Below are 20,327 nucleotides of genomic sequence, written 5' to 3'. Positions count from 1 at the left end.
CCAAAAAAGGTCTCCGCGTAGTCTTTGCGTGGATTCCTAGTCACGTTGGAATTTTAGGAAATGAGAGAGCTGACCAATTGGCAAACGAGGCTATTGTTGATGGAGATACGTTTCCATATGTCAATTTCTGTCACGATCTGGCTAATCTACCCAAATCATTTTTATATGAAGAATGGAATAGACTCTGGATTGATAGTTCATCTAAAGGGAAATATTATCGCCTTGTTCAAGAGTCTCTACCACATAAGCCTTGGTTCCACAAAACTATTTTAAGCAAAAGGACCACTTCTGTTCTCTGCAGGATACGTTTGGGCCATGTGTGTACTCCAGCGCACTTACACAAGTTTAAAATAGTTGATAGCCCTACATGCTCCTGTGGAGAATATGGAGACCTGAATCACATCTTTTTCTCATGCTCGCTTTACGACCACTCTGATCTTTTCTCTCAACTCCAATCAATTCCAATTCCCTTTCCCACCTCCATTATTTGTTTATTGTATCTTAATACCAGTGATATATATACCATATTAGCATCATTCATAGAAAAAAATGATATCAAATTATAATTTTATTTCGTATATATACTCCTACACGTTAACTCCAATCCTTTCTGATCCTAAACTTTTTCCGTAATCCTATTACCGTCTTATCATATTATAACAACTGTTTCCCTAACTTTGTCATTGGCTAATGTTCTCGTAGCCATTAAAAAAAAAAAAAAAAAAAAAAAAAAAAAAACCTCAACCAAACCAAACCACGATTAGACGTCAACCATGCTAATGATCGAATACAAATGGCGTTGAAATAGAGCTCTAAAAGCAACTTTGTGTCACTCAAAATAGGTATCATTTTAATTTTATAGTTGAATAAATATGTTAGCAATATAATTTTGTATAAATACTTTTACTAATTATTTAATTATATTATAATTATTATTACTTGCATACCAGTTTACTAGTCTTTTCGCCTAATGAGAAATAAAAGACACGTTTAATAAAAACTAATTATTGAGAAATGTTACATAATTTATTGAAAGATGAGTCTTACGTGCTTGAAAACGTGTTGGATTGGAAACGAAGTTCGTTACATTATAATAATATGTATATAGACTAATAAAATAAATAATAATAATAATAATAATAAAATCTTTATTCAATAAGACAAAATTGCACAAGAGAGGAATGAACAATTACAAAGAAAAAGACAACTTAGGTTAAACATAGCACAATTAAAAAAGTTGAATCCTGACTCACAAACTAGGCAAGGCCCGTATCTTGGCCAGTCAGTGTTCGTAACTAAATTATTTATAAATTTAGTTGTTAAATATTGTGTTTACTCATTTCTAGACTAATTTTTAATATTTTTTCAGAAATACTTTAAATACCTAAGTCAAGCAATGTTGAGAATCAGTATGATCCTTGAAGTCAGTGTATGTAGTAAAAGAAAAGTATTTTTGACTTTGACGTTGACACTTGACTGACTTGACGACTGACGTTTAACTTGTAGTTGTAAACACTTTTTCGTAACGTTAGCAGAAATAATAAAAAACACATGTTAAACAGCCAAAATGAAGACGTTCTCGCTTACCGATATACCAGAGTTCTCTAAAAAAGAACACATTGTGGTTGTTGGCATTATAGGCAAGTCACCTTACCGGTATCCCAACAAAACAACACCACTCTTGCCGTCGGCGGCAACTGAAGAGGTGAGGTTCCTCATTATTTCACATAGCTACTGACGTACTAGATTCTACTAAAAAAATCATGCAGCTTAAACTTTGACACATCTATACTTTCTTACACTGCTTAGACTTTTTTTTTACCAGAATGGCATTGAATGCCATTGGGACGAACGCCGCAGCGTCCTTTACCTTCATGCCGTCACGTACCTCGACACGAAACAGCTCGCCACCCTCGCAGCCGACTTAGATGAGAACTCTAACACAACAGAGAAAGACGCAGATGCCTCACACTGGCTGGTAGCAGCAGGAGAGCTAGCTGCTGAAGCATGCAAAGCGATGGCGCTGATATTCCATCTGTGCCATATTGTGGTACTGTCCTCACCCACTCCTGTGTTTGATCTCGGATACTTACAGCTTTTTAAAGCCATTGATGCTTATAGGTAAGTTAATTTGGAATTGAGAAGGATACCTGCAAAATATTGACATAATGTCATCTCCCAAAGTATATTCTAAGTTATAGTGTATCATTAAAACATGCTAATTAGCAAATGTGACAATTTGTATGTGTGAAAAAAAAATGAAAATAATTTATTGCATAAAAAACTTATAAACAAGAGTCTACGGCTCTGGATCCTGAGCTAGGAGTCCCTGTGTTACAGGAGCCAGGTAGGAAATAAGACCGATTAATACATGTGTTACATAACTACTACTAATTACTTCCTGCTACTGCTTATATACTATAACCTAACTAAGATTATTATAATATTAGGTACATTTGCTATGGGTTTATTTTTAAGGTAGTTTGAGCATTTTGTAATAATTTCTTTAGTACACACAATGATTTTATTACACTTTGAAATGCTGAAAAAATAAAATTATATATTTCCAATTGGTCATCAATACTTTTGTATAATGATTTTTGAGATAAAATGGTCTCAAAAAGGCATTCTAGCTTCTCTTCTTGAATTTACTGTTAATAATTGGTCAATAATATTATAAAACAGCGGCACATCCAGGATTGTTGTTGTGTTCTATATGTTTTGACACTACTCAACCTTGGGTTAGCACTGAATGAGGAGTTGTGTAGTAACTTTGGTTAGTATAAGTCTGCCTGGAAAGTTATTTATTTGAAAGGTTCAAGTTGTTTAAGCGCAGGGGTTCCCAATCTTTTCAGTACTGCGGCTTTGAGACCCCTGCTCTAGTGTTAAAGTAAAATCTTTGTCTAAGGCCAAGGCAATCAGGTGCCAACAGCCACAGACAATTTTTTTCACTTCTCATGCTCGTAAATTTGGTATTTATGCTGGATCTAGGTAACATAAAATTACTTTTTATGCTCTAGTGCATAAAGTAAAGTCATTGTCTAAAACCAAGGTAATCAGGTGTCAACAGCCACAAACAATAAAAAAAACTATTAATTTTTTTAATAATTTTAATTTTATGTAAAACTTAAAATCAATCAAATCAATCAAAATAAATCAAGACAACTAAAAATGTATAATTATATAGCATGCATTGGTATGAAAAATAAAAGGTACCTAGTAAGCGAACAACTGTTGCTATTTAATTTCCTATCAATTGAAGTGAAAGCAGAGTGTAAAACTCAAGCATTAAACCCATTTTCCCCTCGACATGTCTATCCACCCCTACCATACCGGCTCGGTTGGCTATATGAATGCCTCAGGTAAAAATGGTTTGTTTTATGCTCTTGTTGTACAATCTACTATTTTTGTAATTCAAGTTTGAAATCTAAGTGAAAGGCCTTTGCCTTGTAGTAGGACATCATCATATCACATGCTATCAAAAAAAACAAGTTTTATATTGGTAAAATTTTAAAAATAGACTATTCTAATAAGTCATTTTAGAAATAGCAAATCAACGGTAGTAAATGAACACTTATTGGCACTGTTGCTGTTTAATTTCCTCACAGTCAAAATGAAAAGTAGAGTTGTGCAAAAAGCAAAAAAACCCATTTTGCACTCGACAACTATCAATCAACACTCGCCCGCGGTTCGGGTAGATATAAACGGGTATAATGGCACGTTTTATTCACTTATTTTACATGTCGCTCAGCCACAAAATACATTGAGCACAGGCAACACATCAAAATTCGTTTGTAAAGGACTCCACACACAGGCCGAACGTGTCAGCCACAGTATTGTATTCATTTGTAGCATGTGGCCCATATAAAATGTATGAAGTTACAGGAAATATGGCAGACGTATAGGCCCAAATGATTTGGGTACAATGTAGTATTTTGCATGAGCCAGAACGGAGCTGAGCCAGCTGTCGACTAGCGCGCTGAGCGGGCTGGGCGGCGCGTGGGAGTCCCACGGGCGCGCGTGCTGCCCGCGGCTCCTGTTCCACTTCCGGCGCGGCCCGAGCGCCCTGCGCCGCGCGCCCGCCGCGCTCAAGCGCCTCGAGCACTCCGTGGAAGACCAGCTGTACTTCATACTGAGGAAGGCGAGGATCATTACTAACGTGTGGTGAGTATGACCCCCTCACGCTAGCGCAGTGGTCGTCAAACTGCGGCCCGCGACATATGCAACGCAATTTTGCATACAAAGATAACTGAATAACTACTACATAATATTTCCAGAAATAAAACAATCGGTGATTTAAAAATACTTGTTTCAATCATTCGAGGTAATGAATATTCGATGAAATGAATAAATAGGAAACATTGACTTTTAACTGGTATTTGATTAAAAGTCTGCAATACCCCTGGTGTTGCAGATGTTTATGGGCGGTGGTGATCTGTTACCATCAGGAGACCCATTTGCTCTTTTGCCATCCAGTAAAATAAAAAAATAAAAAAAGTTTGTTGACATTTCAAGGGGCACCCAGGATAGGTATATGTATTATACGTCCAGAACTAGTAGAATCACACACATCAGCTTCCTCCGATCACACTTATTACTCTTATTCCAATTCTTATGGCCAATTCATAAGTGTGCAGCCCATAGTATGCAGTAGTGTGCAGTCCTCACTTTGTCTAATGTGGCCCTTGATCATAAAAGTGTGTCAATCACTGCCCTAGCGGGTTTTGAGCTTTGTCGTCTTGTCAGCGGCCGCGCGGCGTTAACGTATCGTTCACGCAGCAGCGCCGCGACGTCAGTGGACATTGACCATTCTAACAAACCCCAAACACAGCTAGGTTATGTCGTTCTGTCTTGGAGTTCCAGTTCCTGCCTGACTGCCCCATCATCAGACCTTGGATACCATCCTTAGGTAGATACACCCTATGACCAACAAACATGGTTAGATTACATTATTCTGTCTTGGAGTTCCAGTGTCTAGCTTCCGACTCCATCATCACATCAGCTTGATGGTATCATATTGTTGTATTGTCATCCTACGCATATATAATTGTCAAGTTTCGCATCAATACAAAAATAAGAAGTCAATGAAAATCGAATTAAAAGATTCCATTACATCAATTGTTGATATTCTATCCCATGGCTCAGGAGACAGTGATACAGCTTAGGAAATGGGCCTTGAAGGGATTGACTGTCCTAATTCCAACTATTGTTGAATTTGTACGCCATAAAATCATGTTTAAACATGTATAAGCGTGTTGAAGTCATGTCCGTACGTGCCATCTTCCAGCGCAAAATCCCTCTTCGCCATACCAAAGAACGAAGAGTTCGTCTACATAAGCACAGAGGACTCGTCGAGCGCGCGCGACGTGAGCGCCCTCGTGCGCGGCCTGGTGCAGCGCTGCGCGGGCGCCGACCCCGCGCCCCCCGCGCCCGAGAGGGGGGGCTTCCGCCAGTTCCTGCAGGGACACATAGACCTGGCCTTCGGGGAAGGGTTCGACGACAACGTCGGGAAGTATGCGATGAGCACTTCCTTCTTTGAGGTGAGTTATTGATTTCAACTTCAACTTTTTTAATTTGGCAACCGGTCGCTTTAGGCTGACAACCATTAGTGTCGATGGCTCCTAACAGCAGCAAAGTGTACATTATTATTAAAAACGTTTTCTAAACGAGGGCTGCGGTAGCAAATTGGTCGCACGCCTGGAATAGACACAAAACATAGAGACAGCACAAAACGCACATACGGTCCCACGTCTCTTCTGTGTAGCTTGAGCCTAAGTTTAATTTGTTCGCCATTCCTGTTAAGGCGCGGCCACATACAAGCCGCTCGACGCTCATTTCCAGCTTGTTTCCAGCGTCAAATCTGGACAAATGCGTCAAATTTTGAGCTTTGTCGCTGTAAAAAAACCTCTTCAATTTCGGCAAAAACACTGTTATTTTTTTTCATTCACTCCAATTTCTTTTATTTGTACCACTGCCACGACTGCTACTAAATGAGATTAAGACCAAGATCATTCCTGCAAGCAGCCATCTTGACGCTGTTACTCGACGCGGCGACTTGACGCTACTTTTTTGAGCCGTGGGAAATTCAAAATCACATTCAAAATAGAAAAGCTAGAGGTCACCCTATGGCGGTGAAAACTCTCCCTTTATGCACACGGCTATCATTGCAAATTGTAAAATGAATTAATGAGACTACAGGGCGTTGATTCGGCGAGGTCCCGGAGCAACAGAGGCACAAGTATTTGTTTAGATAGGCGCCAGGTGTCTCCATCGACAAACGAATGATATGTCTAAATAAAAAACAGTTAGGTTTAAGTTAATAATGTTTATTTAAACACATCATTCTACGGGCCAAACGTTGTGATCGCCACATTTGTACTTGTAGCCGCACCTTTGCACTGTGATATAACTGTATGTGTTAGCTGCCCAGTGCGTGGTCGTGGCGCGCGGCGGCGCAGGCGCTGGAGCCGCTGTACTCGGCGGAGGCGCAGCCCGAGGAGGGCGGCGGCGCGCTCCACGACGCGCTGGCGACTGACGTAAGGTTCTCGCAGGCGCGCTGTGCCAAGGTAAGGTGGTACCTTCTTCAATTTAAGGCCCTGTCCGCACTACGAATTTTCACCTTTTTAATTATACTCTGCGATTTATATACCATTTCTTTGCGTTATTTTACCGCCAGTGCGGATACTCGTACAAGATTTAATGTGTTACAGAATTGCAAAAAAAAACCGCGCGGAAAAAATTCGCAGTGCGGACAGGGCCCTGAATAATTAATAATTATACAATGTGTGGCCCAGATCCAGGGATAATATTAAAAACAGAGGCTCTATAGATCACTGGTAATGAGGGCTATCGTTTTTTGTCTCACTAGATGGCGCACTGTTGCGTGAGGTTTTTAAGTATGGCTTTCAAAGTCTGTTATTACGGGCGTGAAAACAAAGTTTAGATTAAAATCATATTTAATACACCTTAAAACCGTACCATAAAAATATCGAGCATGCCACAGTGTTGCATAGTCCCCGTTTTGTTCGGAAAAAAGGGAAGACACAAGTTTCCGAAAGACAAAACTGTCTCAAAACACAGACATTTATTGCCCCTTAATTTCAGATATTGCAAAATATTCACAAAATTATTCTAATTATAAATAAACCCGCGTAGCTCACCCAAAAACTATGAGATTTGACATTTCGGAGACCTCACGCTACACTAGCGCCTCTAGTGGCGAATTCATACGCGATAGCCCTCATTGGATCATCATGGTCCCACTTAATTAAAATCAAAACTTAACTTTTGTTTTTTTTTTTCTAACAAACTTAATCGTAAATTCAATGTACGCCATCCTAGAACCCAACTGGCGTCGCCTGTCACGCTACGAATATCAAACATATTGATTTACATTGCTTCTTCGAATAAACTTTAAAGTGTAATATAAATTAAAAAACGAATTATTTTCAAGTCACTGAAGTAATGTTGTTGAGTTTGACGAGTACGATCTACTTTTTAATTATTTACCCGTGTTATAGGCCACACACGGTATACACATGTATAATTCGCGCGAATAAATATCGCACGGTAAAAAAGCAGTGTGGAGAGGCCCTAAGAGTTACAGATGTATGTTTTGCCATCGTATTCTGTCGGCGTCGCGACGTATTAAGAGGTCAAGACTCAAGAGGATGGCTTAAAGGAGGGTTGAGTGGAAGATACTCCACCGACAAGAGTGTAACTTTTTATTTAAGAAAGAAGGTCACTAGCTTATTGATATACTTCTTATGAGCTATTAAAACGCAATATCTCAGTGTTTTTTGGCAATTACATCACTGTGAAACCAACAAAGTAATTCCAGTGCGCCTTAGTCTGATGTTTCTAATATATTATTTAAAAAAAACGTATTAAAATTAAAAAAAAAACTTTTTTATAGGTTCTGCCGATAGCGCAGGCGTCTTACGCGGAGGGTCTGCCGGCGCATTACTCTAGTCAACACCACGCACACAAGGTATGGATCACGAAAAAAAAAATAGAGAAAATGTCATAACTTCCGATTTGTACGGAAACCATTAGTGACAAAAGAAAATAAAAGCTTGTCTAATATTTTTTGATAATGTAATTTACGGATTATGTAATGAATTCGATTTTTTAGGAAATTAACCTATACACCGAGTTATTTTTGATTTTCGTTAACTTTAGGAGAACATTCAACGGATCAATTGAAGTTAATTTCTCGAACACAACTCTTATCTAACTCTTACTGTTTAAAGGATAATCAAGAATTATGCGCAGTAAAACAGTATGAAGGTTTATTTCAACTCCAAATTTGTTACCGTTACGGTTATCCCGTGAAAACCATATCGAAAATACAAACTGACTGCTTAATTAGCGTAGTAGAAAAAAGTAACCTGAGATATGTGTGCATAGGACAAATTTGTGTCTAGACTCCTGTCCAGCGGTGGTGTAGGGGTTATAGCACGCAGCACGGATTGCTAAGGACCTGGGTTTGATTCCCAGCGCTGGTCTCTGTTTCTGGTTTTTCTGTGCATCCATGTCTCATTTGTATTTTCGATATAGTATGAATTCTTAATTAACGATGTTTTTTTTATTAACGGTAGCTAAAGCGTTTTTAATTCACACTTAGCAAAATAAGGTCAAAAAATATTTTTTTAAATGTCTCTTTTTATGTTTATGTTTGTGAATTTTACAAAGTGACCTTTTACGTTTTACGTCCATTTTTTTTTTATTGGCCATAAAGTTAATTTACCTGGTAGTTTCTATCAAGGAACTGAGTCGTCTGCTCAAGTTAACGGAAATCAAGAAAAACACGGTTTATTATAAAACATCCTTTCCTAAAGTGGGTCATTTGTACCATCAGCCAAATAAGTGGCCTATCAAGTTCCTATCAAATGAATAATTCGCTAAAGTAGAACTTTCAAGTCGACAGACACGTCTATTGGCTTTATTGTTTTATGATTATCAACTTTAGGGTGGTAGAGCACATATTTGGGTGATGGTTGGCTGAGGTGTGTGTGCGCAGGTGAACGTGGCGTTAGGCGTGCTGCACGCGATGGGTCGCGGGCCGGTGGCGGGGCGCGGCGCGCGCGCGGCTGCGGGCCGCCTGCGCCGCCGCCTGGCGCACGCGCAGCCTGTGTGAGGCGCCCTCGCTCACCAACCACCCCTGCATCCATCCCGACCAGTAACTATTCATCCATCCCAGCCTATATACGTCCCACTGCTGGGCACAGGCCTCCTCTCAGAACAAGAGGGCTTGGCCATAGTTCCCACGCGGGCCCAGTGCGGACCAGTAACTATAGATACACCTTAACTTTTTGTACAGATAAGTTTTTTTCTAAAGACAAATACTCCGTAAAGGTGCGGAGCGAAAAATACTAGTACCTACACAAAAAACAAAAAAACTGTCATTCTTGTTTTGATACGTCAAATCAAAACTATTGTGGCGTCACGGAACCACGTAAAGAAAAGTTTTCGAAGCAAATGGACTGTATGAGGAGAAATTGGTTAAGTTTAGAATGACCTAAAAAAACTGGACATAGAAAGATGGGCTTTCGGTTAATACTGCTTTATCATTCCAGATTAATTACAAAAGACTCACCATGCCTTTCCTCTACGATAGCGAACCCGTGGAAAGTTTTCAGCAGTCCAGGCTTAGGTCAAATCTAAATGTCTTAAAAAAGTCACACGTACGCACGGATTACACAAATAATATTCTTTAACACAGCACAACTAAAATGTTCTCTTGATGTAGTAGGTTTAAATAATTAATAAAATATTTAAATAAAATGTGTCTTCTTCTGGCGAGTTCAAATTGACACTAGTTGCGCGCGCAGACCATAGCCAATACCTTCGTAGGCTGCGTTTCGTTTCAGTCTGACTTAGCGCAGCGCTTTGCAAATTAAAACTAGAACAAAAAGGCGATATATCGAACAACTATTTTTCAAGTAAAATCTTCGTATCGAAAATACAAACTGAGACATGGATGCACAGAAAAACCAGAAAAAGAGACCAGCGCTGGGAATCGAACCCAGGTCCTCAGCAATCCGTGCTGCGTGCTATAACCCCTACACCACCGCTGGACAGGAATTTAGACACGAATTTTTCCTATGCATACATATCTCAGGTTGCTTATTTCTACTACGCTACTTATGCAGCAGCACTAGCGACATCTATGTTTTCGCTCTCATCGAGAGACGTCCATTCTATCGGAACCAACCGCTCACCAGACAAGAGATGTCGCTACTAAGCAATCAAATTATGATTGGTTATTTGGAGTCTTTTTGTATTTTTTATTTCAACTCCAAATTTGTTACTTTTACGGGTATCCGTGAAACCATATCGAAAATACAAACTGAGACATGGATGCACAGAAAAACCAGAAAAAGAGACCAGCGCTGGGAATCGAACCCAGGTCCTCAGCAATCCGTGCTGCGTGCTATAACCCCTACACCACCGCTGGACAGGAATTTAGACACGAATTTTTCCTATGCATACATATCTCAGGTTGCTTATTTCTACTACGCTACTTATGCAGCAGCATTGCACGCAGCACGGATTGCTGAGGACCTGGGTTCGATTCCCAGCGCTGGTCTCTTTTTCTGGTTTTTCTGTGCATCCATGTCTCAGTTTGTATTTACGATATGGTTTCACGGATACCCGTAAAAGTAACAAATTTGGAGTTGAAATAAAAAATACAAAAAGACTCCAAATAACCAATCATAAAATCTTCATCTAAAATCAACTGCCAACAGCCACAAACAAAAAAGTTTATATACATTTTTTGAAAATCTTATTCGTAATTTATATTAATAAATCGACAAAAAATTCTATTGCTGCTATTTTATTTCCTCTCAATCGAAGTGAGAAACAGAGTTTTAAACTTGAACCGGCTCTCGGCTACCGGCTCAAACAAAAAAATGCCTCGTTTTGTGCGCTTGTTGTATTGCCAACAAAAACAAAACAAATTGCTTTGCCAACGCTCGCTTTGAGAACCAGGCGTTCTGTTGATGTATACACATGCGAGTGCGCGTTTACAATATTGCGGCAAGAACGCGCGTTGCTTGGGCGCCAGCCGCGCGCTTTGAGACACATGCGCCACCATTTTGCCGTGCATTTGATCGCGAGCTTTCGTGTAGAGTAGACGCAAGTTGGAAAATGGAGGATGAATATTTTGATAACGCTCGCCGAACGGCGTGCTGAGCGCGGTGTGTTTACGCTATCAACGCAGCGCCAAGCGTCCAATGTGTATTCGCTCTCAGAGCGAGTACACATTAGGCGTTTTAAAGCGCGCGCTTTGGTAACGCGCGTTTTAAGAATAAAGAGGTCTGTTAAAGGTGTACACATGCAAGCGCTCCGCGCGTTGTCAGATTTTTGTTCGAAGGCGCGTTGCGCGGGGGTTAGAGCTTGTCCAGAAAGGGCGAATTCGCCGCGATTCTCTCGCGCGTATTACGCGCGACCGTTGCGTTCACAAGGTGCGTACCAACGCGCGAGCATTTGGGCACTCGACACGTGCACTCCGCGCTCTAGAGTTCGCGCGTTAATTGGACGCAACAAAGCGTCCCTTGTCGCAATACGCGCGAGTCAGTCTGGCGTAGTGCACGCGATATACGCGCGTATTTTGAATTCGCGCGATGCTTGTGGACGCGATGTATTGACGTCTAGTACCTCGACAGCGCGCGTATGAATTCGCGCGATACGATTCGCGACGAATTCGCCCCTTCTGGACAAGGTCTTTAAAGACCTTGCTTGCTTGCTTTGCCTTGCTTGCTTGTCTTTTAAGAGCGTCTAGAGCGAGTGCACGTATCGAGTGCCCAAATGCTCGCGCGTTGGTACGCACCTTGTGGGCGCAACGGTCGCGCGTAATACGCGCGAGAGAATCGCGGCGAATTCGCCCTTTCTGGACAAGCTCTTAGCTTCGTGTTTCTAGATATATGCACCGCCATTTGGCCGTACATCAGATCGCGCGCTTTCGTGTAGAGTGGACGCATAGAGGTCGAACATTTTGATATTGATAACGCTCGCCGAACGCCGTGCTGAAAGCTGTGTGTGTATCAACGCCCAATGTGTATCCTCTCTCAACGCGAACTTTTGGTACAGTCAACGTCATAAATAAGTGATCACTTTTGTACCTTGTCACTTTAACGTCATGTTGTGTTTGACTGAAAGCGACAAGGTTGAGTTACTGATGCGGTTGAGTGTACCGCAGCGACAGCAGTAAGGAGCACTCGTCGGGCGTGCGCTACATCAGCGCGTGCAACTGCGGGCGCAGCAAGTGCTCGCGCGAGGACCCGTACTCGGTGCGCGCGGCCAACTGCGCGTTCTACGCCGGCGCCGCGCACGAGTGCGCCGTCTGCCCCACGCTGCTCGCCGTCGCGCTGCCGGTCTTCACCCCCTCCACGCCCTCCTACAGGTAACTAAGCCTATTCAGTGGCAACTCGCTTGAAATATGTTTTTTCTCAAAAATGACCGTAAAAGTTGACATTATTCTTTACATATCAGAAGGTGAAGTGCATAGTTTATGGTCAGCGAAAAATAAAAAGTTAAAAAGATTGCAGGCGCACTAGCCGACAATAATGAATTAGCGCGCTGCAATCAGTCACATTTTTAAAAAAAGTTAAAAAGGCCATGGAAATGTTGGCACAAGTCGTATACAGCCAAGTCTAATGGCCGGTATCAGATATTTTGTTGGAACTCCGGACTTTTTCTATTGGGTCTAAAATAGCTTGTGGTGTTTTCGGTTGAAAAATACACCTACAGTTTATTTTTAATGAAAAAAGGCGGGAAAGCATAAGAAAAATATTGGAATAAAATTAAATTTTATAATATATTTTGAGAAAAAGTTTATTCTATTTCAGAATTATTCACCATTTTTGAGAAAAGCTTTATATTAGTCTCGGCTGGAATAGCAATTGCTGGCTTCGTATTAGTTAAACGGACTCGCAAGCTCGTTCGTTTAATACTCATACTCAGCCAGCAATGGCCTACTTCCAGGCCACGACAATAATCTACTATTATTAAAAAAATACAAGCTTTTTTTGGTGACTGTACTTTTTGTCGATTTTACTAGCACTGTCACCCAAACTACATTTGCATACCAAATTTCAAGTCGATGCCATTAACCGTTGAAGAGTTCCGCCCTGCGGAGACGATCCTGGCCGGACTACCAGGATGTCACTACCAGATTATTGTATTGTCACGCAATTTACATAAGTATGCCAAATTTCATGTCAATCCGACTAATGGAAGTTGGTCTAATTTAATTTGCAAAATTTGACTACAGACAGGCGGACAACGGGACAGGCTAAATAAAAGCTTGTAAAAACTCGCTAACTCTAAAACGAGTTCTGAAACATCAGCGCGCTGTTCTCCCTCGTAAGTCGCTGGGCACGACTGGACTTATTTGCCAACCATGCAGTCGCTCCCGAATGGTCCTTCCAAGCCACGTAGGTAAATACTGCTACACCATGGACGCCAAACCATCTTTTACAGATGACATGGACCAATGATGAGCGTCCCACGGCTAGGCAAAGATGTCTTTCTTTCTGTTGCTCCTCTCTGTCAGGAGCATGCTGATGCCGCTTCGATTTCATAGTGTTGTTCCAGTTGGCAGTGATTTGGTCCTATCACATCTATTTATTGTCTCGTTGTTTTCACATGGTTTGATATAAATCGTCATTGCAGGGCGGCGTCAGTGAAGGGCGAGTCGCAAGAGGCGGAGGCGGAGACCCGCGCGTCTGACGGCAACTCGGGCGATTCCGCGTGGTCGGCGCCCGACGCCCTCTCGCCGGGCTCCGCCGCCGGCTCCGACGCCAGCCCGCAGTACCTCGTGCCCGTGAGGGGCTCCAACACCGGTCAGTCAAAGCACTCGGCAACCTTTTGGCAGGCGAGGGACACATAATGGCGAATTGAAATAAAGTCAGGCCGCATTTGTTCATAATTTTGATAAAAAAAGCTTGTGATATTCATAATCAACTAGAGCTGAGCTGAGCAAGCATCATCATCATTAATTTAAGAGCTTAGCTCTTGTCGTGGAGTAATCGCCACTCTTTTCGGTTCTCTGCCAGCGTTTTCAGCTCCTGATACGACATGACATTGGCTTTGCTGAGCAAGCATAGGTAAATAAAATGTTTCTATCGGTTCACGAGAAGAACATTCTTCGCATCGCTTCCTTGCACATCTCTGGTGAAAGAGAGTTCATCTTCAGAGCAACACAACCCTTCACCATGCTACCATATGTTAGGTTAGGCCTACTGTCCACGCACACCGCACGTCATACGCACGATATCGTCATTTGACGCTTGTGTGCAGCTTGCTTGCATCCTACGTAGAAAGGAACGACACTGTGGTCACGGTACTGAGAATTATTTTTAGGAGCTACACACTAGCGTCAATGAGGGCTATCGCGTATGAATTCGCCGCTAGAGGCGCTAGTGCAGTGAGAGGTCTCCGAAATGTCAAATCTCATAGTTTATGGGTGAGATACGCGGTTCATTTATAATTAGAATATTTTTGTGAATATTTTGCATTACCTGAAATTAATTATGGCAATATGGTATTTGACTATTTTGTAAATGTTTTATAAATTAAAACTACACAATGCCTGTTATCGAATAGAAAAACAATTTTTAAGCTACCTATACAAATAACAAAGTTACAAAGGTTTGAAATTCAAGGTTAGACAGAGAAAGACATACTGGCATGTGACGTCACACGCCAGTACCGCCATACTTGCTGCATAGAGAAAAGCGTTTGAGAAGGAGACAGGTATATAGATTTTTCAAAAAATCACTATAATCCAATTTTCAACCGATTTAAATTTTCTCTTCGCTAAACACTATCAGCCTTATTCATAAAAAGTTAGAGCCTCCTTGAAGGCTCCTTGAAGGCCCGATGCTAAAAAACATGATTCATAAACGTCTGTTAGCGCTAATCAGTCGATCAAGGCTCTGCTAAAGTTAGCGGACCGTAGACCCTCCTTTATCTCCCTGCTAAGTCACAAAATGGCCGCCACAAGTTTGAACAGCTGACTTTGACAAGAGCAAAAAACCATACGAAGATATTTTAGTGAAGGGTGAAGTTACGCAAAGATTAAAAAAAAACCAGGAAAAATATTTTCAGGAATTTGTATTTAAAAATCCTCTAAATTAGCAGCAATAAATTAACAATAAGTATGAAAAAAAAATAGGATGATTAACACAATTATGGCTTTTTGCACAACATAAACATGCGGATCGGAAATGGCGGGAAAACAAACTTCTCGCTTTTTATTTTTTTTCCTGCTAATTTGCTGTCACTGCTGTCAACTTTTTTTTTTTAATTATCGATTAGGCCATTTTTGTCTTTGATTTGTCAAGGTGGCCAACATAACGAGTCTAATCAGTCTATCAGCGGCTCAACAACTAGCAGACTGCTAGCAAGCGTTTATGAATCATACTTCTTGACAACCGTCTAACAAGCTTAATCAGTCTGCTAAGTAACAGACCGATCAAACCTCAATTAAGGATTTTTTATGAATAAGGCTGTAACTGTTTATCTATATTTTCATAATAATATTAAGATATGGCAAAATCAGGAGTTGTCAAATACTGTATTATGCGTTATGGGGCAATATATGTCTGTGTTTTGAGACAGTTTTGTCTTTCGGAAACTTTTGTCCTCCCTTTTTTTCCGAATAAAACGGGACTACGCAACACTGTGGTTGCTCGATATTTTTATGGTACGGTTTTAAGGTGTATTAAATATGATTTTAATCTAAACTTTGTTTTTACGCCCGTAATAACAGACTTTGAAAGCCACAATTAAAAACCTCACGCAACAGTGGCGCCATCTAGAAAGACAAAAAACGATAGCCCTCATTGATGATGTCGTGCGTATGACGTGCGGTCTACGCCTTAGATTAACGGAGTAGGCCAACATTTGTTTGCAGAAAAGGTGATGACCCGTCAACCGTCAACGACGGAGTACCTCCCCGGCATGCTGCACACACTGTCGCCGGCGGGGCTGCTGCCGGCGTTCGCCAGCTGGTCGCTGGTGTGTCTCGGGCCTTCCTCGCTGTACTCGCACAGCCCCGGGCTCGGCGAGCACCTGCAGCCCGGCTTCCTGCCGCACACCAACTACCTGCTGCCGTGGGACGCGCATGTGCGGTCAGTGGACAAACGTTCCTTTCTATATTGCACATGTAATTTATGAAACAGTTTGGCGGCCGAGGTTTTTACAAGCTTTTATTTAGTTTCACCTGTCCCGTTGTCTGTCTGTCTGTAATCAAATCTTGCAAGTTAAATTTGACTAACTTCCAGTAGTCACATTGACTTGAAATTTGGAATAGTTATGTAAATCATATAATATAACATCAGGTGAACCGTCTGCTCGTTTGTCTGCTAATACATAAAAAAAAAGATACCATTCGCACTACTATTGGTACTCATGGGCAGTGGTGATCGTTTCCCATCAGATGACCCGCTTGCTCGTTTGCCTTCCTCTCACAATAAAAAAAAACTAGAGAGAAACTAGATCAAGAGATACAGTCTGCAGCAGAATTGGATGAGCAGTTACGGTTCTCAAATGTCAAGGTACCTTATAAAAGTGTGTAAAGGCTGAACAGAATTATAAAAAACCTCGCCATATTACGAAAAAATAATAGAACTAATTTCTTGCACTGGTGACACTAAATTCAAATGTCATCTGTCTATTGCTGTCAAAGTTTAGCGTTGTTTTCGCGTGGCATTTTAAAGTGCTTTTTTTGTGTTTCTGTGCGTAAAAAGTGCCGATGATTATCCATAGCCTTGGAAGGCAATTCACAATGTATAAAAGTATTTGTCATAGAAAAAGTCTGAGGGATTAGAAAATATTCATTTAAATAACATCACCGACACCGTTGTCAATAGCTACTCTCTTTAACTCTACTTATGCTGCTCACTGTACTAGGGGTGTGATTTAACGCTGTTAAAGGAAAACAAGGGTGAAAATCCAAACATTTTTATTTTGTTGTATTTTTAAAAAATGCTTTTTTGTGTGTATAACTGAATTTTACAGCGCATTGATTTTTACTGTAATGCTGTATTTTTTTGATGATTAAATCAACAATAAATCATCATTATATCAGTTGTAGGACGTCCACTGTTAGGCCTCCCCCACTTAATAGGACTTCATGAGGTGCACAGATATTTCCAACGCAACGCTAAAGCCGAGTATAGACTTGCAAGAAAAATCATGCAAGTTGCATTACATTGCGAGGCCGTAAAGCCAACGAGTTTGTAGTGGTCAATCGAGCGCCGCAATGTAATGCAACTTGCACGATTTTTCTTCCAAGTCTAAACTTGGTTTTACGGTCATTGCAGCATGGAGCAAGTAGCGGCGTGGCGCGTGGCGCAGGCGACCGCGCGCGGCCGCGGGAAGCCCGCCGCCCCGCACCACCTCACCGTCAAGATATTCATCGGCATCGAGTACGAGTGCCCGCGCGGACACAGGTGGGTGCTGGGTACACACAGGGAGATGGAAACCCGAGGTTTAATACTCGGTAAACGAGATCCGGTGACACTACACACGGGATCTGGAGACTCTACAAACGAGGCCTAAAGACACGACTCACGAAACCCTGAGACACGATATACGGGATCTGGAACACTCCCAACGAGACTTAAGACACGACGCACGAAACCCTGAGACACGATATGCGGTATCTGGAGACACTACGAATGAGACTTGAGACATGACACACGAGACCCTGAGACACGACACACGGGATCTGGATACACTCCCAACGAGACTTAAGACACGACGCACGAAACCCTGAGACACAAATCACAATACACGAGATCTGTAGACACACCAAACGAGACCTAAAACACGACGCACGAAACCCAGAGACACGATACACGGGATCTGAAGACACTACGAATGAGACTTAAGACACTACACACGAGACCTCGAGACTCGCTACACGAGGCGCAGTGGTCGGGATAATCGACTTTCCCGTCTAGTCTAGTCGGCGACTGTCAGCACAATGTGTAACTTATAATGTGGTTTTCTAGGTTCATGATGTCGTCCCCGGACACGGTGGTGAACGGCGGCGGCGGCGCGTGCGGGCGCTCGGCCGGCGCGCGGCTGGCGGCCGCAGACATGCCGCTGTACGCGCCCTGCCTCTGCCGCGCCGCCAGCACCATGCTGGCCCAGCTGATGCGCGTGCACGTCGTCACGCCCAAGGCGCCCGTGCACGTCACGCTGGACCCCAAGGTTAGTGACCCTACTTTAGCGTACTTTAACGAAATACACGGGTCACTCACATATTATTTATCGAAGTATAACTGACGTGTCATACTATCAAACGCAAACGCAATAAGCGATACGAGGTAAAATAAAAGCTTGTCCGTAATGGTTTAGTTTCCTAAAAAATACTTATTAGTCCCATAGCTATATTACCAGGAAATATTGGCCACATATTTTTTATTTTGTCAATTAAATTAAAAATAATGAAAATATGGCCAATTAAAGTTCCGCGTGACGTCATACCATATAAAACTTTTTAGCACGGCGTGACGGGCCCCCTCCGAAATTCTGACGCGCTATAGAAAAAATACGTGTCTAACTGATGGAATAACTAAAACGCATTTTTTTAACGCATGACAGTACCAAATTATAATTATAAACCTTGCTCTGTTCCCACTGTAGGTCCAGCCAGTGCTCGGCGGGCCGATCTTCGTGCCGCAGCCCGTGGGCTCTCCCCCGTTGGAGCTGACCGCGTCAGCGTACTGGGTGCTCCGTCTGCCGCACACGTACGCGGACGAGCGCGGGCCCCTCCCGCGGCCACGCGCGCCGGCCGCCAGCGGGCTGCTGCTCGCGCCGCTCTTCGGGCTCCGCGAGTGACCGCAGGTGACTTGCACACCCCCTACCCTACCCCTACCCTAATGCCTACCCTGATAACCCTATCTTCAAACACTTCTTTACTTCCTAATCTCCCTCCCCGTTCCCCCAACCTTGAGGGGACCCTCTCTCTCCATCTCCTCCGCTTTTATCTAGGGCCGTTCAAATATTACGTAAGCACTAAAGATGAGTGGAAAGTCTATGCTTTGCTTGTTTTATCTTGCGGGAAAGCATAATGTAGGGCATCCTGAAGCACGGTGGACGGACGACCTTAAGAGGGCCGCTGGCGGCGGATGGATGCGAGGGGCTGAAAACAGAGTGTTGTGGCGCGCCATGGAAGAGGCCTATGTCCAGCAGTGGGCTGCTGTAGGCTGATGAGGATGACTTGCTTTTGGTTGCTTTCGGGACGCCAGGTTATGATTCCCATTTAAGTCAAAACCAATTATCCTATTCAAGGAAAACTTAAAGATTCTTTAAAAGTAATGCCAAGCATTGGTGTGAATTGTCCCGTGATATTTATTTATTTATTTAAGCATAGGAGGGGGTAGAAGGATAAAGAATTTGGTTTACTTTTCCTAACGAAAAGGGGTTAAGAAATTTTCGTAAAACTAGAATGGCCCTTGTCTGTACGATCTCCCTCCTTCCTTACATCCCTCTCGCGTTCTATCTCTCGATCCAGCTCTTATTTATAAAACCTAACCTAATTTCACAGAAATAGAGCTTGGTCGCCTTAGAGTCTCAAGCCAAATATAGATATGCAAGAAAAATCGTGCAAGTTGCATTACATTGCGAGGCCTTTAGCAGAGTTTAGACTTGCAAGAAAATTCGTGCAAGTTGCATTACATTGCGGCCCTCCATTGACCACTACAAACTCGTTGGCTTTACGGCCTCGCAATGTGATGCAACATGCACGATTTATCTTGCAAGTCTAAACTCTGCTTTAAAGCCAACGAGTTTGTTGCGGTCAATCGAGCGCCGCAATGTAATGCAACTTGCACGATTTTTCTTGCAGATCTAAACGGGGCCTCACACTTGGTCCCTTGTCGAACCGATGCGTTTAATGTTTTACTTGTAATAACCTAACTATTTATCTTTTAAGGAAACTTCGACAAAGGAACTTGAACAAGCGCAACGCAGAAAAAAGCGGCGTCCTGCTGGAATCCCCCAGACGTCTCCCAGCTATCCGCAGTATGGTTATCCAAATCAATGTCTGAAGAAACCCTATTGGTTCTACTTATTGACAGGGAGTCTGGAAGAACTAATTTAAGTTATAGAGGTATTAACCTGATAGCGCTTTATAGGAATTTACTGGTGAATAACCTCATCATTTTAGGGTTCCTACCTGGACATCAGAAAACGGAGACCCTTTTAGTTTATCAGCGGAAGTGTTTTTCTGCTTGACGTATAGAAGCCTTGGTTCAAGAAGGATAAGAAATAATCACGGGACACTTGACACCAGTTAATAGTAT

At 42.2% G+C, this 20,327-nt stretch overlaps 1 protein-coding gene across 1 annotated transcript; it reads left to right on the top strand.

Annotated features, from left to right (window-relative positions):
* Positions 1-1,484: 1,484 nt before the first annotated feature.
* Positions 1,485-20,017, top strand: LOC141434182 (nonsense-mediated mRNA decay factor SMG8-like; the record flags this gene model as incomplete). The annotated part of the gene is given in 15 exon segments (XM_074096536.1): positions 1,485-1,705; positions 1,826-2,121; positions 3,949-4,164; positions 5,288-5,540; positions 6,423-6,566; positions 7,916-7,990; positions 9,023-9,073; positions 9,075-9,181; positions 12,206-12,409; positions 13,681-13,850; positions 15,926-16,142; positions 17,337-17,465; positions 18,030-18,231; positions 18,667-18,867; positions 19,958-20,017. Coding segments are annotated over 14 exon segments (2,397 nt in total). The 5' UTR covers positions 1,485-1,567.
* Between the last annotated feature and the right edge of the window lie 310 nt (positions 20,018-20,327).

This window comes from Choristoneura fumiferana, chromosome 13 (genome assembly GCF_025370935.1).
Source record: "Choristoneura fumiferana chromosome 13, NRCan_CFum_1, whole genome shotgun sequence".
In the NCBI taxonomy this organism is placed as follows: Eukaryota; Metazoa; Arthropoda; class Insecta; order Lepidoptera; family Tortricidae; genus Choristoneura; species Choristoneura fumiferana.
Note: the sequence above shows the minus strand (reverse complement) of the source record. Positions and strands in the feature narration are given on the sequence as shown.